The sequence below is a fragment of the Cynocephalus volans genome, chromosome 2, assembly GCF_027409185.1.
Source record: "Cynocephalus volans isolate mCynVol1 chromosome 2, mCynVol1.pri, whole genome shotgun sequence".
NCBI classification, from domain to species: Eukaryota; Metazoa; Chordata; class Mammalia; order Dermoptera; family Cynocephalidae; genus Cynocephalus; species Cynocephalus volans.
Genome location: NC_084461.1, coordinates 111,611,267 through 111,637,771, shown reverse-complemented (window position 1 = coordinate 111,637,771; position 26,505 = coordinate 111,611,267). Strand labels below are relative to the sequence as shown.

At 42.7% G+C, this 26,505-nt stretch overlaps 1 protein-coding gene across 3 annotated transcripts in view; it reads left to right on the top strand.

The window, feature by feature from the left end:
• MARCHF3 (membrane associated ring-CH-type finger 3) overlaps positions 1-26,505 on the top strand; it is a 145,025-nt gene that overhangs the window by 87,469 nt on the left and 31,051 nt on the right. For 2 of the 3 annotated variants that reach the window (XM_063087156.1, XM_063087158.1), the window contains exons 2-3: positions 16,852-17,095; positions 19,757-19,961. In XM_063087156.1, the coding sequence (XP_062943226.1) occupies positions 16,908-17,095; positions 19,757-19,961 (393 nt within the window). In that variant the 5' untranslated portion in view covers positions 16,852-16,907. Of the gene's footprint in view, positions 1-12,770; positions 12,842-16,851; positions 17,096-19,756; positions 19,962-26,505 lie in introns of those variants that run through there. The other variant, XM_063087157.1, reaches the window with a different exon arrangement.

Here is a 26,505-nt window from a genome sequence, read left to right as displayed (position 1 = left end):
ACCCTCACAGAAATACCTAGAATAATGTCTGACCAAATATTTGGGCATCCTGTGGCCCAGTCAAGATTACACACAAAATTAACCATCATACCTACACTAATGGGTCACCTTTGCTTGCCTGTCTATCCCAATCAACACTACAGGTGCCTATTTGAAATTAGCAACAGGTTTTTTTTCCTTCTGTGGCTGTTTCTGGTGGTTTTGCTACAATTACGTAGCATACTACTGACTGCATATCGTTCAGCAACAGAATGCAGCCCTTCTTCAACTTGCAAACACAGTGTGTTACAACAAATAAAAACTGGGTTATGTGGTGGTGAGATTCCAAAACGAACTCATAAGAGCTCAATCACCTAAGAGTATTTCTGAATATGGAAGTAATGGTACCATTCCAAGTATAACTAGCCATTTTATCGCCAGTGGGAACAAGTATTCATGAGTTTCGAATCAGGGCACCAGAAATGCAGCTCCCACTGTGCTCACACTCTGCCTCACACAGTAAATCAGGAACATGGACCTGAGAGACAGGCTGAGAAGATCTTTGAGCCTGGGATACTCCTTTTCTGTACTTACAAAGTGTCCTAAATTGATGGGAAAATAGGAATTGCTTTATCTCTGAAGAATTTTGGCTTCTTATCCACTTGTTCTATCATTTATTCATTTTCTTTCATTTTTATTCCACAATATACTTCATACTAACTACAGGAGACTATGTGCATATGGGCAAGTAGGGAAGGGAATTTGTTTTAGAGATGCTTGCAAGCCATTACTAGGTTAAGAGTTCAAATTCATGACCTGCCCATTAATTTTCCTATATGACCTCCAGATAAGAGTACCTGATTTCAAGTTTGGTAATGAACATAAGGAGCATTCAGAATTCAAGAAGAAGAAGGGAAAAAAAAAAAAAAAGCAACCATCAAATAGCAGAAGGGATACTGGAGTGCTGAGAAGTTAAGTCAGATAGAGGGCACTGTATTTCTAAGTAGGAGGTCTGTGTCAGCTCTATGACTGTGTGATTTAATAACCTGGATACAAAATTTGACATCAAGGTAGTGAATTCATTTATTCATTCAATGAGTCAGCAGATATTTTTAAGTGCTCTTTATATGCCAGGCACTTGGGAAAAAGTAGTGGGTTCTAATAATATTGTAAGAAAAGAAGGTGGAGAGGGGCTGTCAGGTGGATGGAGATTCGATAAAATATGCATTTTAATGCAGTCTTCCCAATGACTACATTGCCGTTAAAGAAGATTGCTCATGGGAAGAAACTGTGTATGTTTTTGTACTTTAAAAATAATGCAGTTTACTGAAGCAGATTGGAGGTTTATTTCTTCAAACTAATAAAAGAGGCTTCTGGGAGTTTGAAAGAAAGACAATAGCTTTCCATCCATTTGTAGATACACAAGTATCTTTAGACAGCCTCTCTACTCTTTCTAATGAAAACATCCCCAAACCTCCACAATTAATAGGTAATCCACCTAGGAAGTCATCTTCATTGTTTGTGTGATTTTTAATTTTCCCAGCTTTTAGTTTCATGTACATCAAAACCATTTAAGGGCTCTAAAAAGATACTGACGAGAATGCCATGTTTACAGCAGAAAATTCTGTTATCGAATTTACCACAGTGATCATCGTTTGTAAATCTAAGAAATGAGTCCAATTATGAACACACCAGGCTAGGGAAATCAGCATGTCTCGTTTGCATACTTAGACCGTCATCGTGGATCAGCTTTGCTTATGTTTTCTCTCCTAGCAGACAGGACACATATTTTATGTCACCTTGACAGTAGAACTTAATAAAAATCATGACGCAGTATATTCTGGCCTCTTTCAAGTGTCCAGATCCTTATGACCCAGATATTCAAAAGTTGTAAATTTCCCCTTGAGCGTATCCCTGTTTTACTAAAAGAACAAAACAAAACAAAAAATATACATTTCTCCCTCACATACCTGGTAAACATCTAAGTGTGTCCTGTGCTGAGCACCATGTAAAAAAGATGAAGAGGTAGCTGGTTTCTAAAAGTGTTGGGTTCAACAGATGAAAGTCAAGTACAAACTCAGTTTGACTCTCCCCTATGTTTTTAGGAAAGTGCAAAGACATATCCTCTCCAGAAAAGAATAGGGCCATTCATTCCTCTGTATCTGTACTAAATGCCACAAAGTTAGCTTCCTCATTCTGGGGCCAAAATGGTACCTGGCTCTTGGGCAAACATAGGGAAAGTTCCAGGAGCAATAGTGGCCCACCTGGCTCCTCAGAGCCTCACATTTACCCTCGAAGGCAAAAAAGAAGGGAGACAATTTTCTGTTCTGTACTGGACTAATGCCATGTTTTGGGATAATGTTGTCTGCACATGCCACGTTCTAGTAACACCTAATTTCTTTAGGTTCCCCATGTGCTTGGGTATGTGTACTTGGTCTTACCCCAGTGTTCCCTTGGCAAATTCTGGCCCATCTTCTCCAGCCCAGGATCACGCCATCTAGTGGCAGGATTCCTCAGGCCCTCTTCTGTCCCTCTCCTGAGCCTAATAATATTCTAACGATGAAAGCTACCACTCAGTGAGCACCCACTGGGTGAGGCAGTTTAAATACCCTGTGGACTAAATTTACAATGATTGTAAAAGTCACTTTCTCATTTTTTTACAGATGGGAAAATTTACATGCAGAATTTAAGTAATTGGTGGCAAAAGCCATGTGCCTGATTTCTGAGTTCATGTTTTTTTTTTTTGTTTTTTTTTTAAAAGATGACCGGTAAGGGGATCTCAACCCTTGGCTTGGTGTTGTCAGCACCACGCTCAGCCAGTGAGCAAACCGGCCATCCCTATGTAGGATCCGAACCGTGGCCTTGGTGTTATCAGCACCGCACTCTACCGAGTGAGCCACAGGCCGGCCTGAGTTCATGTTTTTTAATGCTTCTCCACACTGCCTCTTGAAAGTACTGTGTTGCCTCCTGTATTAGTGTAGTATTGTCGGGCCTTAAAAACTAACGCCACCTTAAGTGACATTACAAGCGGCGCCATTATGGGCCCACAAGGGCATATTAACGTGGCAGCCTAAGACGGCACCCAGAGGAAGTAGGGTGGGAGTGTCTGCGGGAACCTTGCCTTAGCCCTTATTGGCCAAATACGCGCTTCCGCGCCCGTGAACACTGCGTGATTGCAATAGCTAGGCATTGAGACAGGATGCACGCTCTCAAGTAACCTTTAAGCTGATTGGAGGATGTGAAAAATCTCCCTTCCCCATTTGCCTTTAAAAGCAAGTGCTTGTGTGATAATAAACGGAACTGCTGGACAGAACCCCCTCCGCGTCTGAGTGTCCTTTAACCGGATGGTTGGGGCTGGTGGCTGTGCTCACCTCTCTTCACGGCTCTCTTTCCCCATCTCCTCCCAACGGGAACCGGAGGGAAAGAGGAATCTGGGCAATTCACTCGCCCACCAGAAGGAACACCAAGGAAGAGACTGTTAGCGAGGCAAGGGCTGTTCAGGTCAGCCGGCGGCGGACCTGAAATAGTATTGTGATAAATGTTTGTTGGCTTGCACGGAAATACCAAAAGCAACAGGGTATGCTAGAGAAATTTGAGGTTGCTGTGTCTCTGATACGATAATTGCAGCCAGCAGGGTTTGCTGTATGACAAGCTCTAGGGTAGGCCCCTCACGTGCATTATTTCATTTAGTCCTCAAATATTATGAGATGAGCACCATTTTATCCCTGCCTTGAGGAGACATAACTGATAGAGGGAAAATTAAAAGTGTTTAACTCCACGACTTACATGCTGAATCATTGCTCCAAATAGCCTACCCCCGATTTGTTTTTAAAAAAGAAAATTGTAACACTCTTTACTGGTGAGGCTAGTGATTTCTGGCTTCTACCCTAGTCTAGTTGACTATTCCCAACCAATATGATGACACCTATTTTCCTCCCTTTGTGCTCATATTAGAACTTTGCAGTAGGGATTATACTGCAGTAGTCCCTTGGCTCTGTGGTTAAGTCAAGATGGAAAGATTTTATGGTGAATTTTTAGCATAAAGATGGCCTTATATAGGGCTTGTAAGTGTGAGTGTGTTGGAGAATATGCTTTTATTTACATTAGCCAAGAAGTCAGAACCTGAAAATATGACTGGAGATCCGAATGTCTGAGTAACAGTGTTACTTTCTAACATAGAACCATTTACTAGAAAGATTTTCAGTAGGAACCAAATTGCTTTTATTAGAAAGATTTTCAGTAGGAACCAAATTGCTTTTATTAGTTTAAATTTTAAATTGTGCTCTTCCCTTTCACCTCTATTTCAAAAGAAAGAGTTTGTGCTCTTTCAGTGTGTGAGTCTCCGCTTACAGAGCCATAGAAGATGTTTCCTGCCAGTTCCTTGGTTCAGCGGCTCTCACAGTGCATTCCAGTGAAGCCAGAAAAAAACACTTCTAGGCCGCCCAGCCTCCCCGGCGTGCTGCGCCTACCCCACTCCACTCCCTCACTGATGTCTACAGGGCTGCCTAGGAATCTCCTGGGAGTCCATCCCTCCTTTCACCGCTTTGCTCTTCTACACTCAATTTCAAACTAAATAGAAATGCAGATGGCACATGCACATCTAGGTTTCCCAAAATACACATTTTTCATGAGTGCTTCCCTCTTGAAGTGTGTGGACAGAGCCAGCATATTATCTGCCCATTATCACTCTGTTTTAATGTCTAACTGACAGATGTCTGTCAGTGAAACAAGGCGATAATGGGCAGAAAATATCTCTGCTTTTAGAGAACAAAAAAGAAAGACCCTGAATTCCTGTCAGTCTGAGAGACACTTGTCAGCCATTGTTAAAGAAAGCTTATAAATGCCTCTGTAGGGAATACCTGTGAATGGCCTTAAGGTTTTCAACCTTATTAATGAGAAGAAGGAAAGGGAGACGTTTCTCATACATGTGTAGATTCTTCCCCCAGTGGAAGCTTGCCTGGCGTGTTAATGTGTCACCATTATGGCACTGGAACAGGGTGTGGCCCTGCCAGGTGGCATCTGCAGGCCCTATGGGGCAGGAATAGCTTCCCGTGGATCATAGACAAAGCCCAAGCACTGCAGGCACGATGACCTTAGTCAGTCTGCAGAGGCACTAGTCCTGCCAGCCCCCTTCCACAGGCTTGGGGAACCTTCAGATGTATCTAATAAATAATATGAAAGTGGAGGTTTATAGGGGGCAAGTGACACCAAGTGATGTGTGCAGCAATAAGCAAAAGAAGGGAAGTGTTAGAATTGTTCTCATTTTTCCTGAGGGATTAGTAAATGCAGAAGGCCTCTCTGTCTGCAAGGAGTGTTGGGCCTAAGGAAATACTATATCAACCGTGGGAACAAGAGTCTTAGATACCAAAGCAGGTAAGGGAGATGGCACCCAGCTATCCTACCGAGAGTGCCACAAGATGGCAGGGTCCATACCCTCGACTTATTTTGTGTCCCTTTAAATCACAAATCCAGTTGTTTATACTTGAGAAGAAGGGTTTGTTATGGATTAGTGGTTTGATTTTTTTTTTTTTAATGTCAGTAAAGACAAGTGGACCTTTAAGAATAATATAAACAAGAACAAAAACAACTCAGTTACTAGAGGATGTAACCAAGGCACCGATTCCTTACTCTGAGATTTGGCAGTCATGGGAAAGAGTTAAGCAGAGATTGTGCCTCTCTCTCTCTATATATATATTTTTTTTTTGTAAATTGTATTTCATGATAGCCAGATTGCAGTGGTTGATAAAGAAAGGTCTTCTTTACAAAAGAACTCCAACTACTAAATGTGGAAGGGAATTTAGAGTTGGAAAGCCTAATTTTATAGCCCCCATATGAAATAATTAATTTAGGCAGCTGTCATCAAGGGATGCAATCATTAGACCTTTAGAAATGTCTAAGTGGGGAAATTCTCTGAAGTCACTGAAAGTGGGATGGCCGTGATGCCCAAAGAAGTACACAGCACCACCTATGAGCTATTATTGCCTGATAGTTGAATCTGAAATTAATCAAGTGATCCATAAGGTTGCAGAAAATTCAGGGGACAGAGGAACAAGTTAAATGGTACCACAGAAGATAAACAAACTAAGAAAGTAGATATCAGGACAGGGCTCTAGATGAGCCCCGTATGAATTTCTTCAACAAGAAAATGGTGTGCGAAGAAAGTTAGGGGGCTATACATAAGAGGGATTTAAGATACCTAATATGCAAATGTGGTATGTACAACTTGTTTGGATCATTTAAACAAACCAACCATAAAAGATTTTTTGAGACAGTTGGGGAATTTAAATATGGTCTGGGTATTAGATGATACCAAGGAATTATTGTTTGTTAGAAATAATAATGGCTTTGTGGTTATGTAAGAAATGTCCATATTTTTAGAAATTCATAGTAAAGTATTGTAGGAGTAAAATGATGTGATTTCTGGGATTTGCTTTAAAATCTTAATAAAATGGAAGGAAGGAAGGATAGGTAAAACAAGTGTGGCAAAATCCTGATTAATTTTTAGATTGGGATAACAGGGTATATGTGGGTTTACTATAATATTCTATTTGTTTGACATTTTTCATGATAAAAATATTATGGGAAAGAATAACAAATCTCTCTGAGGGATGGTAGTGAGGGTCCATTGCCTATAGGTAAGATAGGAGCTGTGACTAGATAAAGGTCATTATTTGATGATTCAAAAGTTTGGGTTTTTTCTTAATTTTTCAAAAATCTTCTTTACTTAAACAAACAAAAAACTAATTCTGTTGTACTCTTTGGTTATTAACTAGAAACCAGTTTCACTGCCTTACGTCAGGCAATGGGAGGAGAATTTGGGAAACAAACAGTCTCCAGTGTTGAAGTTAGTGCTGATCTTAGCGGGAATAACTTGCTTTCTTCAGCATCTGCAGTGGTTGGTCTCCGGGGACTTATCTGGCTACATGTGTTCTTCACATTTATTAGAGAAACTGGAAATTCAAGAATAAAACACGGTCCTCAGGAACATTGTGTTAATTTGTGATACACTAGAGATTTTTTAGCCCATAAAGCAAATGAAGAGCTCCATAGGGGTGCAAGTGTTATTTCCCCCCTAGAAAGCAGTAAAGACCCACTATATTTATTAAGCACTTAGAAAATGGAAAATGAGTAGTGCTATGAAAATAGAAAACTACACTCACACTATTGCTATTAATAGTGTAATTTTTTTGTCTGTTCTGAAGGAAAACTACCATCAGATGAAAATTTAAAAGGGTAGACCTTGGTATATTATTTAGTTATTTTATCTTGGGATAGTAATTTAATTCAGTGTCAATGTGAAGTTGTTTTTGTTTCTATCAAACAGGCTGAATCAGGTTAAGGAACCTCACCCCATTATTTTTGGCAGGGCTAGATATACAAAGAAATCAACAGACCAGATATTGAATTCAGGACTTTCCTTCTGAGTGGCCAAGGGGCTTAAGGGACATTCTCGTGGGAAGACAGCCCTCTGTGTAAGCTGATACTCTGGTTCAGTTCTAACAGGTTTTAAACACTTGGCTTCCTTGGATGGTTGGGGAGAGAATAGGCTAGTCCTCACACTGAGAAAGTCCAGGCGGAGCCGGTGTTCCAACAGGTGGGGGCTGTGTAAGAGGCTGCTCTGTTCCAAGATGCAGGGGACTGATGCCGCCGCCAAGGTCAAGATGTGTGGTGCGCAGGTGCAGGCAGGCAGGTCCCAGCCAAAGGGGCAAGTGCAGGAGAGGGCATGTGCTTAAATTAGAAAAAAAGAATGCCTCAGAGGTTCTTTGGAAGTGATATGTAAGTGTTTGGCATTGAGTTAAGTAGGAAGAAAGTATCATAACCAAGACACCCTGTTATCCACCAGTTTCATGGTCCACAAGAATCCAGGATACAAACTGTGTAGAGATTAAGTGAGAAAGTGATCTCAGGTAACTTGGTCCTTGGCTGTGTGTAACTTTATTCTCCTTCTTCTTTGTATCTTGATTATTTAAAAGACTGGACCCATTTTAGGTAAGCAATAAAAAAAGTATCTATGGTTTTGGTGTGTATGTGCAAGTGTGTGGGTTGTGGGGGATGAGGGAAGCAGTGTCTAAGGCTGAGAAAAGTAATTCCAGGGAGCATTTCTGTGATTTTTTACCTGTGTTTTTACAAGACTATCAAAGCAGATGTCAGCAGTTCTGCCCCCATGACATGTTTGCTTGGGAAATGGGAGAGTAGCGAGGAGAACTGCAGAGGCAGGTGGGCTGGTTGTGGGGGCCTAGAGGTGGTGTCTGTAGGGGACTCTTTCCCCTGTCCGGGCCCCCACTATCGCTAGATGACCCTTTTGCGCTACAGTCTTAAGCACTGCCCACTACCAAGAGCCCTCAATGTGCAGGCACACACCTACCTCAGGTCCTCAGTGTCAGGGAGGAAACCGAGGCTCAGCATCAAGTAGCTCTCTCCCATTGACAAGCAGCAGGGTGGCAGTTCAAAGCCAGCACTCCTTGATCCAAAACCAAGATCTCATTTCGTTTCCCCCAGAGGTTCCCAGAAAGCCCCTAGCCGAATATGTGAAAGAACACCCAGCAATAACAACCAGAGACCCAGGCAGGTCCCTGTCCACATATGAAAGAACTACTGGTGTTTTGAGGTCACTTTTGTTGGTATGAATAATATGCTAGGAGTCTGTCTCTAGTGCCAAGGACAGGGCTGAAAAGCAAAATCCAAAGCGGTTTAGTCTTCACTCTGCACTTGCCCTAATATTAATATCTTTGGCAAGCTGAGTGACTCTGGTTATCCTTGTATATAAATGGAGGGTAACGCAACCAGACATCTCGTGGGTCTTCAGGGGCCTGAAAACGCTGCAGCCCGGGCCACCCGAGGCTGGTGGAATGCAGAGCTTGGACACTACCCTGTGAAAGGGCAAGACTGCAACCTCCCTGTGGTCTCAGGACACGAGGAAGAGGAAAGCCCCAAGAAACCCTGGCTTAGAATAGTTTGGCAGCTGGCTATATTTTAGGCTGTGGGAGGTTCAGGTGAAGGATTAGCACATCTGTATAGCTTATACTGGGTTACTTGTGCAGAGGAAGGTGAGGTACAATTTGGAAGTGAATCCCAAATCAGCATTTTTAATGGTAGGCATTCACTGGGATGCCAATAGAAAAGGTTTACAGCCCAATGACAAATTGGGAACTTCGGCTTCTTAGAGTATATTTAGCTGTCATTGTAGCTGAGATGATTTTCTCCTGTATTATCAGATCTCCTGGCCAGCACACTGTACCCTCCATACCTTTCCTTTTCATGCTGGACAGGGAGTTGTTTGATTGGCACTAGGCCCACTGAACATCATTTGAAGACTAAACTTTTATGTTTTATCTCTGAGTTATGTCCCATGAATGTCTCATTCTATTTTGCCCTCTCTCTTTGATTTTTTTTAACTTGCTGTTTAAACGTTTCTGTTTGTTTCTTACTGTTCTCAAGCCCCCAGAGCTCATCTGTGCAGCCCCACTCCCACTACCCCCTCCCAGCTCAGTGGGGCTCCATGTACAGCAGCCAGTTGTTATTTACAAGTGTAATTCAGCTGTCACTGTGCCTTGAACACACAGGGTTGTTGTGGGATTTTTAATTGCCATTTTTATCTATATAATTAAAATTAAATGAAAACTGGATAACCTTCAAAATCTGAATTAATTTTATGAGTACTTCTTGAGGGGAAGAAATATGTATAAATATGATAATTGTTACTTGATTTGCCTTCAGCAGAAGTAGAGGATTTTACCTGGCTGAAGACAAAAATTTTAAATGAAAAAGGAAAAAAAGATTTGTCTGATGCTTCTGACACTTCTTGTGGCTGAAAATCACAATAATAAGGATGGGAAATAATAAATAACTGTGATTATAAGTTTAAGATAGTACACTGGGCATGTGTTCTTGTAACTCTTTCCGGATCCAGCTTGCTGTATGCTGGTCTGGTTTTTTTTCTCCCTGTGGTTCATAGTTGGTGTTTACACATTCCTGAAGAAAATGCCATTACCCTCAAATCAAAACCTCCTTCATGCTTGGAAACAGGCATTTCACCTGCATACTGTTCTCTGTAAGTGTGACAATGAGCACATAGCAGAAAATAATGAGAGAACAAAAAGAGGAGTATATTTTTTTAATTCATTAGGCCAGCCAGTGTTTCACTCTGCGGACCCATCAAGCGACTGATGGACATGTTTATAAAGACTTGGATGGTCACTTTATTTGGAATGACAAACTCTGTGCTGTACATAATGAGGTCAGTGAAGCATCAGGAAAAGAAATGTATAATTTGGTAGCGTGGGTCTGTAAGCACAGCCCTGCCGTGGCTATTTAAGTTTAATGAAGCAGCTACTTTGCCGCTACATAGTCTTAGTGAATAGCCTCCTTGGCATGTTTTTGAAAACTTAAATGTTGCTGGTAATCATGTCCCAACAATCTCCTTGGAGAGCCTTTGTGTCCTGACTCAGAAGAAATATGCCGCTTTTACATGTTAATGGTTTTGGAATTAGTCAATTGCTCCATTTTCATTGGAAAGGAAGGTCACTGTGTGATTTCCTACCCCCCCCCCCCTCATTTTCTCTGAACATTCAGGATCCTCGAAGTCAGTTCATCAGCTATGCAGTGCACTGTCTGGTTATAACATGCCTGAAAAGCCAGGAAAATGTTCTATCAAAGAGCGTTCCCATTCTCAGAGACTGTTAATAGAATTCAAAGTCTAAAAATCTAACTCGGGGGAAAGTTCCTGAACAGGCCACTATTAATATTTTTTTTCCATTTCAATCAAGCTACCAACTGGGATTACCCATTCATTGGTCTCATTAGAGGAAGCCTGAGCATGCAGCCCCTCGAAGAAGGCTTAGGGATATTTTAGAGATCCTTTCTGAAGCAGATTCACTCATGTAAAACTAAGGTCATGCTTCTGAATCCTGGACCAGTGTTAACAGTGCGGAACTCTGTGGAAGCAGAAAGACTTCTAGCCATTCCATAGTTCTGCGGTTTCATTCTTCCAAACTTAGGGCATCAGGTGGATTCCCCTGAATTAGCAAGGGCACGATTGGTAGTGGAAAGGTGCCAGGTACTCACGGCTCTACAGCCCTGGAGAAGTCCTGAGGAATACTGCAGACTGTTTGGTGACCTCCACTTTTTCTTGGGAAATGAAAAGTAGGATTTGGGATGACTGGACCCTGCACCACCAGAAACTTTCTAGGAATACCTAGTAAGTTCTCAAAAACTAGAAAAAAGAAAAAAGTGTGTTTGAATGAATGGAAGAATGATGAAAAAATGAATTTGCTTGTTTGATTTTCTTTGTTAACTAACTCTGGTAGTGGAGGTGACACAGGATCCTTCCAGGGCATATTGGGACCTGAGGAGCCCACCTCTTTTTTTAAATTGTATTTTATTGTGGTAAGAATACTCAACACAAGATCTGCCCTCTTAATTTTTTAAGTGTACAATACGTCATTGTTGACTTTAGTTACGACGTTGCACAGTAGCTCTCTAGAGCTTATTCATCTTGCATGACTGAAACTTTATGTCCATTGATTAGTAACTTCTCACTAGTTTTAGGGATCATTTTTATAGTTTGCTACTAGTTCTTAACATTTCTGGAATAGGGTATTAAGACTGATTTTGGAGGTCCAGTCTTGTTCCAGATTGCCCTCCAAGCTTGGTCCTGCTGAGACTGCCACTTAGGCAGCTCATGACCAGGTTAGTGCCAGCCGGTGCTCACACTCTTAGGCTCTTGTTTTCATCTTTAAGCCTTGTGAGTAATTTTTATACCCAAATCGAGAAGCCAGTATAATAGGTTTCTCTCAGTATAATAGATTTCTCCCAATATAATAGAGTTTTCAACCTGCATCCAAGAAACTAAAATTGGCTTGACACTAAAAATACAGTTCTGATACAAGTAGCCCTGAAAAGGGACTTAGGAGTGGCTTGTGTTGTATTTTCTAGTGTATTTTTCACATACTAAATTAGTTAGGATAATGGTACCCGCTATAACAAAATAGACCCAAGTATCTCCAACATCATAGCAGGTTTTCATCTTACAGATCTGAAGGAGATGGAGCTAGGGTAAATGAGAAGAGGGTGTGCAAGGGCAAGGCTCACTCGGTGCTTACTAGGCCAAAGAGACAGTGTGGTACAATGTCAGAGTTCAAGTGGGATACAAAAGGTGCATCTTTTGGTATATGTTGACCAGCCATTAAGGAAGGTGGTTGTGTTAGTTCATTTTTGTTGCTTATAACAGAAATATCTGAAACTGGGTAATTTATAGAGAAACAATATTTATTGCTTACAGTTTTAGGGGCTGAGAAGTCCAAAGTCCAGGGAACACATCTGGTGAGAGCCTTGTTGGTGGGTAGTGACTCTTCACAGCAAAGAAGGGTGTCACATGGCAGATGGCAGAAGCAGAGAGAGAGGGAGAGTTCCTCATGTGTTCTCCTTTTGAAGCTCTCAGAACCACACTGACCACCACTAAACCGTCAACTTATTAATTCATTTACAACGGCATGGTCCTCACAGTCTAATCACCTCTTCAAGACCCCACCTTTCAATTTCCATAATAGGATTTCTTAACACTGTCACAGTGGGGGCTAAATTTCTAATACATGGACTTTGGGGGACACAATTCAATATGCAGCAATGGTTTTAAAAGACAAAAATAAGATGCAGCCCAGAGTGGGAATAAAGGTTAACGTGGTAATAAAATGTGGACTTTTGTGTGCATGGCATATTCCAGCTTACAAAGTGCATTCACATGTATTATTTTGTTTCAGGCCTCTCAAACAACCAAGTGAGGTGACTCAGGAAGTATTATTACTCTAATTTTAAATATTCAGGAAATCTCAAGAAAGTCTGAGAGGCTGAGTGATTTACCTTGGTGAGTGGTAAGCCATAGGGCAGGTTTGGGTGTTGTGCCTCTAAGAACAGAGCTTTTCCCCTAACTTGATGTTCCTCACAGAGGTGTGCAGAGTCCCAAGGCACGGGGGCTGCAGAGGTGATCAGAGTGCGCTTTTTCCTTGCCCTCCCCTACAGCCTGTGGCCGCATCCTCATGATGCCAGCTGGGTTCCCATGGAAATCACTTACCAGAAATGCAGCACCAATTAGCTGCAGCCTGGCTGCGTCTCCCGCTTCTGTGAAACCTGCACTCTGTCCTTTGCAGGGGTCACAGTTTAACAGACAAGCCTTTTTATGTTAACAATTCTCTAATCAGGCTTTTATTTAGCTAGCCACCCATGTTCGCTGTTCTCACTGTCTGCCTCTCGTCCACCTCCTTCCGCTCTTCCCACTGTGTGCAGCTGAGTTTGGCCAGTGCCAAATCATGTTTTATTCTTAGCCTAAGAGAGGATTGATACAAAGTGTCCAGCCAGGCCAACAAAGGACCTGTCCAACCAGTGCAGTTTGCAGTTTCAAGGTTACACATACACCGCTCCCTTCCAGCACTGTGTTTTTGTCCTAAGAAATCTCAGAGAGAACAATTCTGGGTGGACTGGGAAGTACCTTCCCATAAGGAAGCAGTCACATGGTGCTCTAGATTTTGTAGAAAGATCAGCATAAGTCCATTGCTAGGCTGCAAACTGACAGCTCAGCTCTTTCTAGCATCCACAGCAACAGCCTGCTGTTTTCTCAGGTGGCGCTGAACGAGACAGGGAAATGCAGTGGGCCATTTGTCACTGCCCCAGGTGCAACATATGCATGCCAATTGGTGCACGCAGCCAGCGAGGCCCACTCCTGCCTGCCCCATGCCTGCATCTGTGCCTCTGGGCTTCCCTTTCGCTGAGATCAGGGAAGAAATTTCTCCCTTCCCTCCTCCTCCACCTGAGTAAGTGGTTAGATCCACTCTTCTGGGATTGGAACCAACTCAGCCTTTCCCACCATGATCAAAGATGCTCATGCCCACCCCGTTTTTAACTCAAGGCATGGTTTTTTAGGACTATTGGAACTCATCACTGGCATGCCAGTCTTAGTATCGCGAGGTTATTCTGGTGTGTGGTGTACAATGGACATGCTGGTGCGTTGTTCAGGGAGTGCTAGGCTGGAATATCATCTCAGTTGGGTCCTGAGTTGAGTGAGAGCTTAGAGGGCCTTGGGTGCCAGGTTCTGCTGAGATAGTACAGAGAAGGAGCCAGGACTTGCTTGTAGGAAAAGGCAAGCTAGAGGTGCCTTTTGTCCCTTTACGCTGAACTCATTGCCTGGCACCCACTGCAAATGGAAGAAACTGATCAGGGGTGGATAATATCCCATCTGCCCATGAGAAGAGAAGTGAAATGAAGTATATTATCCAGAAGTGGAATTACAGATATAAAATGAGCTTCAAGAATATTTTTAAGGGCATTTTATTGTGGATTTAGATCATACTTAGAACTACTTCCTTTGATGATGATTTAATCTAGGTTTAAAGGTAAGCAAATTTGGGGACATTACGTGCCTGAGTGACAGGCCCTTCACTAAGAGTAGCCTAACCACTGACAACCCTAAGTGTGCACCCCTCCCCACCCCCTTTTAGTTCCATCAAGTGTAGGGAGGGGGCATTGGCCCTGTGAGCTGGAGTTATGCAAAACCTGAACATAGACTCTCAGAGTGCACCCAGACATAATGATTCCATGCGGCAAGAAGGTCAATGTGTCTGCTTTTCCTGCCAACACACCCTGGCTCTTAATCTATGGCTGCCTTGTGAAGCAAGAGAGCTGTGCCAGGAAGTTATACTTTGTGATTGTTAGGCATTATGAGAATGTAAAATCATGTCAATGGGATTTTGTATGGGCAGGCCAGTGGAGGGGAGTTATACACAGTTTTTGAAGAGGGAGGTCTTTTAACATCCTCTTGTTATTTGGCCTTAGAGCTACTATAACTCAGTTTTTTCAAAAAATAAATAAACTATCTGGCCCTAGTTGCCAATCAACTCCACTCTGCTAACTCTTCAAAAAAATAAAAAACTATACACCCAAAACATTTATCCAAGTGGTGGATGATGAGTGGGTTTCATTGTTTTCTTTGTTCTTTTCTATACTTTCCATGACATATACTTCTTGCTTTTGCAATGTAAGGAAAAAAAAAAAGGCAACAGATCTTATTTAAATAACAAAACTATTTTATTTACCAGCTCTCTGCTTGTGTTCCTTGAAAGTTTAGTATTGGTGGTCATGGCAGTGGCCTGGAAAAAGGGGCAGCCCCTGCCTGTGTCCCCATGGCAGGCCTCAGACGAGGACTGTGTCCACAGCCCTCTCCCTCCCCTTTCACTGCTGGCTTCCCAAGGGCTGCTGGGTGAGGGCAGATGCAGACCCTGAATGACTCATGGCAGCCAAGGAGAACGGTCAGGGAGGCTGCTGGAGTGAGGTCAGCCAGACACCTCAGCAGCAAGGACGATGTTCACATCCTACTGTCTTAGACAGTAAGTCTGCTTGACATGTGCTTGTCGGGAGGAAAACTGTCAGCTCAAGTTCATCTGGAAACACTGCATTCTCACCCTGAGACATCTAGGTGGTGGACATTGTTCTGGAAGTTGGGAAGATCCTGTTTTCCAGACCTGTAGGGATCAAGTAAAATGTAATAAGTAGAGACAAATATCTGGAAGGAAATAAGCCCTTAAGGAATTCCAGAAATCCTCTTGGGCTTGGGAGGTGGTGGGGGAAGACAAGGTTTTCATTTATTTAGACTTGAGGCCTTGACCACCCAGACCGGTTAGTGACATGAGCTCAGTCCGTCAGCCAGTCCTCCCGCTGGCCACTGAACCCAGGCCATGTCAGGCTCAGGAGCTTGAGGTGAGCAGGCTGGTGATATGGCACCCTGGACCATGAAACTCTGTCACCTCGCCTTTGGGAAGAATTTCCCCTCCAAGTGTCTGTAAGAGCCTCTTTCTTAGGCATCAGTGCTGACCTATTATTGGATGCAATGCATTTCCTCACTCCAGTTCGTCTGAGTGCTTTGAACTTGAGGTCACAACCCAAGTCGGCACCACACAGATTGGGAACAGAATTGCTGGCAATTTATTTATGTGTCAGAGTGGTACGGACTTTATTAATAATGGATTTTTTAAAATCACTGATAGAGATCTTATTCATCACTTTCTTATGTTCTTCTATGTGTTTCCCTAGGATCATGCATGTGCCCCTGGATTTTAGGTAGCACACAGACAAACGAAAAAGCAATGCCAATGTATTTATTCTGCTGTCCATTAGAAAAACAATAAAGCAAGCTCATCAAACTCATCATTCCATGAATAACTTTGTTTAAGATAAAGCTAAAAAATAGGTTAAGTTTTTAAAGGAAGTTAATTTTCATGACATTAAGTAGATAATTGTGTTATGCGACACAGATATGGCAAAAGTCAGAAAGGTGGTACAGTAATAGAACAATTTGTGTTTGGTAACTCCCTGTCCTAGAACATGAAACCTGGCCAAATTCATTTTTTCCTCTTCTTTCTCTCTCTCTTCTTAATTTTAATATCTCAGAATGAAGTTTCATGGAGAATAAATTGCTTACAAGAAAAAATAGTTGTGAATGGTTTTAATAATGATTCTAGTAACTTATAGAAAGTGTCAACAAAGACTTATTGCTTCTCCGGCACAGAGCAGGAGAACTGCCTATTTTCTCTACAGATCTGGGCTTCAGAGCCATCACTCCATCCCCTCGTGGGAAGCAGGGCTCCTAAGTGTACACACAGATTTGCTTGCTGTCTTGCTTGTAACTACCTCCACCATTTCTTGTGGGCTGTGTGTGTGCACGCATGTGCACACGCACGCTTGTATTAAATGGCAACAAGATAATGCACCACATCGAGGCTACCCGTGTTATTTCTATTAAATAATGACAATGATGTTGGTGGCCCATAATTGGTCGCTTTCTGTTAACCACCCTGCCCAAGTAAACTGTTTTCTGATCTCTCTTAGATGGAAATCCTGTATGAATGTGGAAGCCATTAGCAGAGTAATTGCTGTCTGTTACCATGACAACCAGCCGCTGCAGTCACCTGCCCGAAGTCCTGCCAGATTGCACCAGCTCGGCTGCACCCGTGGTGAAGAGCGTGGAGGATTGTGGCAGCCTAGTGAATGGGCAGCCACAGTATGTCATGCAAGTTTCAGCCAAGGACGGGCAGCTGCTGTCAACAGTAGTGCGGACTCTTGCCACCCAGAGGTAGTACCACAATTAAAATAAATGAATCTGTAACTGATCCGGAGAACTCTTTGAAAGATGGAAAATGCTAAAGAGAATGTAATTAGTGCTCAGGTCTTTGTGTCAGGTGAGAGGAGGTGCTGGAAAAAAAAGACTACATGAGTTCTGTCATTGCCGTTTCTATAGCAATAGGGTGTAAAGCTAACATTCACGGTGTCGAGTTTTCCACTTAAAGTTACACTTGCAGAGAGCCAGACAGGAAAGACCCCACAAGATATGTAGTCTTGCTTTACATTTGTTATTTTGACATTGCTATGGTAATTACATTCTTGTTGTCTCCAGGAGCTAACAAAGGTAGCCCTTTGTTAGAATAGAATGACAAAGGCACCTGATTTCAGGTGTCTGAGCCAAAGTGATTGGATTTGTGGACAAAACTTCTGAAGTGACGTTCCTGGTGTGCATGCTTCTCAGCACTGCCTGATGGAAGCACTGACTAGGGCTACTTCCTGGGCGAGTTCCTTCTCACCGCTTGGGGGTCTCTCTTGTTGCCCCCTCCTCTGCCTCCATGGTCCCCATCCCCAACCCTTCACACATCCTGCCCTATGAAGTGCTGTTGTTAAAACCTCCTGGGTCTGCCCCTGTGTTGAAGTGAAGCAAGGGTGAAGGCTCTGAGCAGCTCGAAGGCCACTTATCCAGGCCAGCACTTTGTCCCCTCTTGTGCTGTTGTTGTCTGGTGGCGGATTGGGAGCTACAGGCTGCCAGGCTGATAGGTGCTCCCTGGCTTCTACAGCTTTTTACCAGAATGGGGAAGTAGGACTTTTGACCTAAGGATGGAAAATGTATATCAGCACTGGACTTGCCCCCCCTAGTGTCAGTGCTGTCACTTCTGACCCCCAAACTTAGGACGAGTCATTGATACCTTGACTGCTTACCTTGGTCTGAGCGATTCAGTCAACCTCTGTGGTGCAGACACAGGCCCGCAGACACACGTGCCTGCATCAGGATGACTCAGAACATGATGTGGCAGTGAGCATCATTGGTTCCCTGTGACTTGAGACTGGGTGACTGGATGTACACTGGTCACCCTTGCAGGCATCAATCTCCTTGTTTGATCAGGGAGAGCAGGCTGCGGTTGAAATGACTGAGACCTGAGAGCCCATGTATGCATGTTTGTCAGCATGTAAACCAGAAGGCTTCAGATTTTTACATGCACTGGCACAATGGGAATGGAGGAGGCAGGAATCGTGGAGAAAAATGTCAACTCTGTCAACTTTCTTTTCCTGCTCCCGAGCACAAGTGAGTTTTTTTTGGACAAGTGGGATGGGGATCCTTTCCTCTTTTAACCTGTTTTTAGCCTTCACTCCTTCCCAGTATCATTCCCAGAAAGGCCTTTGGGAAGCAGCAGTGTTTCCATGGTGTTTCCATTTGGACCAGAGATGGTGCTAAAGAAAGTGATGAGCATGGGCTGGGTCACCGTCATCTTTGGGGGACATGGAGAGAGGCAGTGGAGGGCAGGTTGTCACATGTCACGATGACATATTTTAAAATGTAATGCCCAGTGAAGAACAGCACAAGCAGCATCAGCACCCATTGGTCAGAGAGGGATGGTCCTCTCCCAGGACAGAGTACCTATGGACAAGTGAGGCCATCTTAGTTTGCTCCTTCCATTGGCCACTGACTTATGTGATAATGTGATGTTATTTGATTTCCCTTGGCCTGAGTTTTTCCACTAGTGACAACAGCAGCTTTAACTAGGCATTTATTGTGTGCTCGTCCCTATTCTAAGCTTCTAACCTGAACTGTCTTTTCTCATCCACAGTCACTGTATGAGGAAGGCACCATTCTTTGTGCCCATTTTAAGGATGAGGAGACTAAAGTATAGGGAGCTGAAGTTATTTGCCCAAAGTTAGCTGGCTGGTGAGCAGCAGAGCTGGGTTGGAGCCCAGTCTGCTGGATCCTGGAGCCTACACCATGATCCACCAACTATACTACGCTGCCTTAACAAAATGTGCAGGAGTGGCTTTTCCAATTAAAGGCAGAACTCTAGGCTGAGGTCACCTCAGCAGGACATAGTCACTACTCGCTTTCAGTTTAGTGTCTTTGGCATCCCAGAGAACATCCTACGAAAGCTCAGAGGACCATCGGCACTCAGCCTTGTGCCCTGGCTCAGGCCGCAGTTCTATGTGGCGGCTTTGGGGTCGGTTGCCTGTTAACTGCCTTCCTCTCATTCTCCTGCTCTATTGAAAGAAGAAATGAAAGGAACCTCTGGGCACACAAAGGAGTCCTGGCCTGGTTCAACAGATGCAGTTTGTCTAGGAACTATAATTGGTGTCATTTCAAAACAATTTCTGCTCTGTTGATTGGTAGTTTATCTAAACTGTATCTACGTTCAAGGCAAAAATAACACATTGCTCGTTTTCACTCACTTTGGACCCTAGTCCACACCTGGCTACCTTGATTTTGGCCACTCTATTTCTTCGTATTGGTAAAAAGCAGATGGCCTGAGTGCTCTGGAGTGCCCAAGGACCACTGGGCCCATGGCCAAGGTCAAATGTAGAGCTGAAGGTTCTTAAAGCAGGTGTCTGTTCTGTGGGGAGGGCCCACAGGAACATGGCTAGAGGGCCATCCACACGGCAGTGGTTTCCAGCCCAGTGACCAGTAGGTGCCCCCCTTCTCTTGCAGCCCCTTCAATGACCGGCCGATGTGCAGGATCTGCCATGAGGGCAGCAGCCAAGAGGACCTGCTCTCTCCATGTGAATGTACAGGGACCTTGGGGACAATTCATCGGAGCTGCCTGGAGCACTGGCTGTCATCCTCAAACACCAGCTACTGTGAACTCTGCCACTTCAGGTTTGCAGTCGAGCGCAAACCCAGGCCGTTAGTGGAGGTCAGTAAGTGGGGCACGTCCTGAAAACTTAGCTCTAATGAGCAAATGATGTCTGGTTTTATGCCCGGATCACAAGCCCTGCACAGCTTTATTGAAGCACAGTAATAGCTCTGTGTGAGTGTGACAGTGTGTGTGTGTGAGTGTGTGTGTGTCTGTCTGTCTGCCTGTATCTGAAAAAGGGAGGGGAACAGCTTGCTAGCTCACTCATGAGCCAGAAGAAGAAGGGTGACCTCCACAATGGTGGAGACAAGAAAGTAGAAGAAAGGGAGGGAGAAAGGAGAAGTTTAGAGACTTGATCTCTGTTTTTCAGTCCCTGCGAAATAGAACAAAGAGATCAAACACTTTTCTCTTTCCACACCATCTGCCCAACTTGAAGCAACAGATAAATGGGCATTTGGGTTGCATATCCTGAGAGGTCTTCATGAAAAAATATAGCTGCCTGTTCTAATGGATATAGACCCAGACTTCCTGGGTTTGAATAGTTCTGTGACCTTGGGTAAATTACTTCACCTCTTAGAATTATTGTAAAGATTAAAAGAGCTAATATTTATAAAACACTAAGAAGAATACAGAGCACACATGCAGGTGTTTGAATAAAGATATCTCTCCTGAGAAATTATGAACAAACTTTTTTCAGCAGATAACCTATTGGAATCTCTTCTTAAAGGGTGGTGCTGTCAATCCAGCCATTGAAATGGCAGGACATTTTCTTTCATGTTTTTGGAGGCACATGATTCTTCCTTAGACCCACGGTCTGGTTTGGTATTAGCAAAAGGAATTGGAAAAAAATTATTAGACTATTTCTGCCTTCTCTCCTGCCCCCAATTTCTACTAGTCAATTAAAAATTGTATATTGGCAACAATAAATATTCTAATATATTATGAGCCAGAGCAAGCTGAAAGGGGCCAAGACATTGTATCTATAATCCAGACTTGCTGATAACCTTCTCCTTATTTCAGCAGCTAACCCAGTGAAACCCTGTAATTAAAACTATAGTTAGAAATCAAGAAGACCTTCTTGGAGACTATTTTAATAAGTGTGTAATGCCTAGGTACTTAAGGCTCTGGAGAGCTCTGTTTACATTCTCTTGGTTTTGACCTTGAAAATTTAATCAGGACCTGTAACCAGGGCCTATTTCAGCCATAATATACTTGCCAAATGGCACAAAATTTGACTTGCCCCAGTAGACTCTATACTTTTCTTACAATGCTGGATCAAGTGACCTCTTGTTTCATCATCTTGCCACTTTATATCCATTTTCAGAAACTCATATTTTTAGAGTGCCTGTCAGGAATTCGGCCCATTGCAATTCATTGGTATTTAACATTTCACAACTTCTCTGCAGAGGGGGAAATATTATTAAACAATAAACAAAGGAGAGGAAGATTTCTGTAGCCCAATGCCAAAAGTAAAAAGAAGTATATTTCTTTTTTTTTTTTGCCTTTTTGTGACCGGCCGCACCGCGCTCAGCCAGTGAGCACACCAGCCATCCTTATATAGGATCCGAACCCGCGGCAGGAGCGCTGCTGCGCTCCCAGCGCCGCACTCTCCTGAGTGCGCCACAGGGTCGGCCCCCCAAAAAAGAAGTATATTTCTCCTTTCCAGAAACTTTTTGGAACCTCCCCAATCTGATATTGCAGCCTCTCCGGGGCAGCTGGCTTCCAAAGAGAGGAAACACTGCTTTTAAATGGGCTCTGTCCAGTGGTCTTCTTCACTAGTATCTCCCCAGTAAATAAGACGTACTTTTGTTTAGTAAAAATCCCAGTGTATGTACACATAATATATAGCAAAGGAGGGGGTGGGGGGCGGGGGGGTATGTGTGTGTGTGTGTGTGTGCACATGTGTGTGCATGTGCACATACCTTAGTTTTTCTCAGACAACATTCATGTGTCCAGTCACCCAGTGAGCACTTTCAATCCTAGAGAGGGTAACATGTACCCCCACACAGAATGTTCTTCGAAGTTGCCAATGTCAGGTCACAGACTGACTCCAGGATCTTAGGCAACTGTCATTAAATCAGGAAACAAGGCAAATGAACTTGAGAACGTGTGAGGTGCTGTGCAAGATTTAGGGCCTCACCTACAAAAACTTTACCCAAACGGTCACCGGTGGTGAAATTTTCATTGCACAAATGGAATGTGACAATTTTCAGAGTTAATGATGATTGAACAAGTTGAAAGTGAAAGGCAAACCTTCTCAGGCTGGTGGAGATTGGCCGTTTGATCATCCCATGGTGAAATGAACTTGCTGTTTGACCACAAGCAATAAAAAGTTGTCTTTGGTTTTTCAGCTGCAGGACAAATGAGAACCAGGTGTGGGAAGATTTTTAAACAAATGACATTAGTAATTGGCTTTTTCCCTCTTACTGAAGGGCAGATTTATTCATAGTGAACATGTGTCTCAATATTTTCACCTCAAAATAAACATGCTTCTTTTTTCAGTAAATCAGCAAAACCTGCATACTTGGGTTAAGGATTAGGAGTGTTGTTACTTTATCATTCTTACTCTTTTAATTGTTGTAATCATTACTTTGTTTACCAGTTGGATCTGCCTTCTCATTAAAGCAAGAAAGAAGTCCCATAACATTTAATTTCAAAATCGATGTGACAGTAACAGCTCTTGTTGCTAGAGGAAGCAGTTTAAAAAGTCCTTTATAAATTTTATTTGTCAACATCTAGATGCTAACATTGGTTGCAATTACTTGAACACCGCAGACTTCAGTAAACCCTCTCATTTTTTCATTGAACATAAGCCTTCGTCCACCACTGTTCCTAAGGCACTTCTTCATCTGCAGCCAGCATCTGGATGTGTATTTCTAACTGGGCAGGAACCGAGGGCTGTGGTTTATACACAGGCTGCTACATAAAGTCTCCCGCCCCCTCACCTCCAAGAGTGAGTTTCTTACTCATAATGGCCAAATCAATGGGCTGATTTTTACTGGAATCTCCACACTGGGCATCCTCTCCCCACTTTGCGACTGATCACCCACGTGACCATCTGCGTAGTTTGACTCCTTTTCTCTGAGCTTCACTGAGGAAGAGGGTGAGCAAGTAGTTCTCCATGACATCTTGTGGTCTCTATAAGGCTAAAACTTCTCGTACAGGAAAAAAATACATTCTACACTTAAAATGGGTACATAGTACGGTTTGTAATTTATACCTCGATAACTTGATTTCATGTGTGTGTGTGTGTGTGTATCTCTCTGCTTACTTATTGTATTAGTTTGTTTTCTGTTGCTTATAACAGAATACCTGAAACAGTGTATTTCTTACAGTTTTGCAGGCTGGAAAGGCCAAGGTTGAGGGTGCACATCTGGTGAGGGCCTTCTTGGTGGGGACTCTTGGCAGAGTCCCGAGGTGCTGTGAAGTATCACATGGTGAGGGCTGAGCAAGAGCACATACTCACTTGTTCTCTTTCCAAAGCCACCAGTGGCTCCTCTCGTGATAACTCACCCATCCATTAACCTATTAATCCCTTAATCCACAAATGGATTAATCAATTAATCCAGTCACCTCCTAAAGGCCCCATGTCTCAACATTGCCACATTGAGGACCAAACTTCCACATGAGCTTTAGAGTGTACTAACATTTAGACCAGAGCGCCTATCTACCTACTTAACTACCTTGCCTACCCACCTATGGCCAGACTGTCTTTTAGTCTTTTTTGGCTGGTGCATTGCAAATTTTATAACCTAAATATTTTCTTGGTGCAATGTAAGCCAGTATAACAAGAGCTAGTTTCAACCCAAGAGAGCTACATTGCAATCATCTAGTTTAGTCAAATGTGGATGAATTTCTGCCATAGTCTAGCTAATACAAATCTCATAAGGTCTGTGTGTAATCATGCAAAGCTTGAAAGGAAAACATTCAAAATATGCATAGCAAAAAAGAAAGAGTAGATACAACACACACACATTGTATACCTCCACTGCTAGCACTTCTCTCATGAAGTCTACATATTTTTTGTTGATGATGAAAAGTGTACCCAGTGGCAATTTATAAGATGAATTGTCCCCAAGAATAACGACACAGTAGAACATAGTAAATAGATATCCACTAACCATAAAAGGATTCACTGAATGATCAGCCTGGGTAGTTTTATGGTCTCCTTCCTGCTCATCTTTCGTTTTCCTCATTTCTCTCTATAAATTAAACGCTGATACCATTCTTTTACAATGAAGGGTAAAATACCAATAAAAATACCATGATTTGTTCCCTAAAATGCGTGCCTCGACTCCAGCCTATTGCCATTATTGCATTTCTGAGTGACCAGTCTGCCAAGGAAGCCCATCTTACTGTGTGCAAATAGTATGCTTGTGACATCAGTTTCTAGTGAATGTGTCTGTAACATCCACCCTTGCCTGGAAGACTCATGAAGTTATAGATCAGCCCAACAGTGCTGTGATTAAAATAAAACAGCCAGGAAATAGCGGAAATCTGGAGGAAAGGCTTTCTGGGATCTGATCTTCCGCTGATCAGGGAGACATGGTGGTTTTTCACAGAGGGAGTGATTAGGTTTCTTAATCCTATTTCCTTTACACAGACCCAGCTGATTGATAAGAATTGTATGAACAATTAAAAAGCCGTTCCCTGTGAGTCAGAGGTTTAGCTAAATGAAACTGAGAGTGTTTTCACACATATCAGTTACTCAGAATAATGGGATATAAAGCTAGGATTAGATTTTTTCAGACTTTTTTATTTAAGAAATTTTTTTTTTAAGCCACTGGAGGAAAATGGTTTTAAAGTGTGCTCTGGATTTAGTGTAATCTCCAGCTACACAGCAGGGAGCAGGGTTGAACTGCTGCAGAGAAACCACTTTTATACCTTGGCACTAGCCATGTAATAGAGGCAAAACTTCACTTACTTATTTATACACACACGAGGGTACTTCAAAAAGTTAGTGGAAAAATAGAGTTAAAAGATAATATGAATCTTTCCATGAACTTTTTGAAGTACCCTCCTGCATATTATATAAGACTTAGGTGGAGACATTGGTGGACTCTTACTGTAATGGGTTTTGTTTTGTTTTGATTTTTACTATTCATTTAAGTAAAAACATGGGCTTTTTGTTTCGGAGTATTCATGTCATCAGCAAACCCTTGTAGCATTGGGGTAATTAGGGAATTATACCATAGGGGATATAAACTGATTCAAGGAGATCCACTGGTGGGAGGACCACCATTCCATTCCTCATAGGAAAGAGGACAAGTTTCTCTCTTCGTTCTAACCTGTGAGCGCAGCCCAGTAAGGTAGCTAGACCATAATCATAGCATGTGAGAGGTGTATTTTATTGGATCAGTACTTTATTTTTTATTCAGGTGTGTGAGTGCCTTTAGGTGGGATGTGCACTCTCCAGTTCTCACAGACCTTGCTTTTTGCTTATACCCACCCAGCCCTCTTCACCGTCTTACATTACCTGCCTACCATTTACATTTGAGATTCCAGGATTAGGTGATTTCTCCCACCTTTAGGAGCTCTCTAATACTATGTGCATTTCTTTTTACCAATGTCTTTCTTTTAGGGTATTACAGACTAAACTTAATGATCTCCTTCCTGTTGTCCCCACATTATAAGTGAGCTGAAATGGCTGATTCAAAATCACAAGGTAAATGACCCTCCAAGAGATAGTGTACCAGCATGGACAGGGGTGAGAATAATGGCGGTTATAACACTTTGCACTTGACTGTGCATTAGTGTTGGCCAAGCATTGCCTTGACCTCTGACAAGGTCACTGAGTGAGCCTTCCATCAGGCCACCTGCCTCCCCGTGGACCTGTGGCGCCATGTTTTGTGCCAGCAGAGGACATGTCTGATGACCGAACCCCAGCAATGCTTGATCCAGAAATTGTTCAGTCTTGAATTTTTCTCTTGGTTTTAGTGGTTAATTTGGCAGTTGCTTCATTACTTAAAGCTTAGTTACAAAGAAGCTGTTTTTAAGGTATCTATTAAATCCACAGCTTGCTTCATTAAAAATCACTTCATTAAAAAAGCAAGCCAACCGAAGTGTTCACACGGCTGTTTCAGATGGAAGTGAGCTAACTGCTTGATGCCTGTGTTTTCAGCCCATCCGCTGCTGGTAAAGGGTTAATTTGGAGGGAAAATTGAGTTCCATGCATAAAAAGAGTTACCTGACCAGGTTCTGCTGTTTTAAATTGTGCTGATACTTGCCATGAACTAGGGTTGAAATATACATTAGAATCCACATTCTCAGGAGGACTTTTTTCGGTCCCAGTAGCTGCTCCATTCATCGCCCCATCTGAGGACTTCTACGAGTAGAGACACAAAGACACAAAACACCAAAAATTATTTCACACAACTTTTTTATTTTAATTATTCTGTGTTTTAAAAAATACAGAGGAGCACAAAGTATAATATGACAAACAGGTGTGCATCCACTACCCAGAATTAACAAATGCTTGCATTTTGTGAGTGACATACCTTTCCAAGCCTCTTGGGGGCAGAGAGAAAATGTCTGTAGTCTTCACTAATTCATCCTTAGGTCGTCTCATATATGTGAGAATACTCAGCCGGGTTTTCCTTAAGCA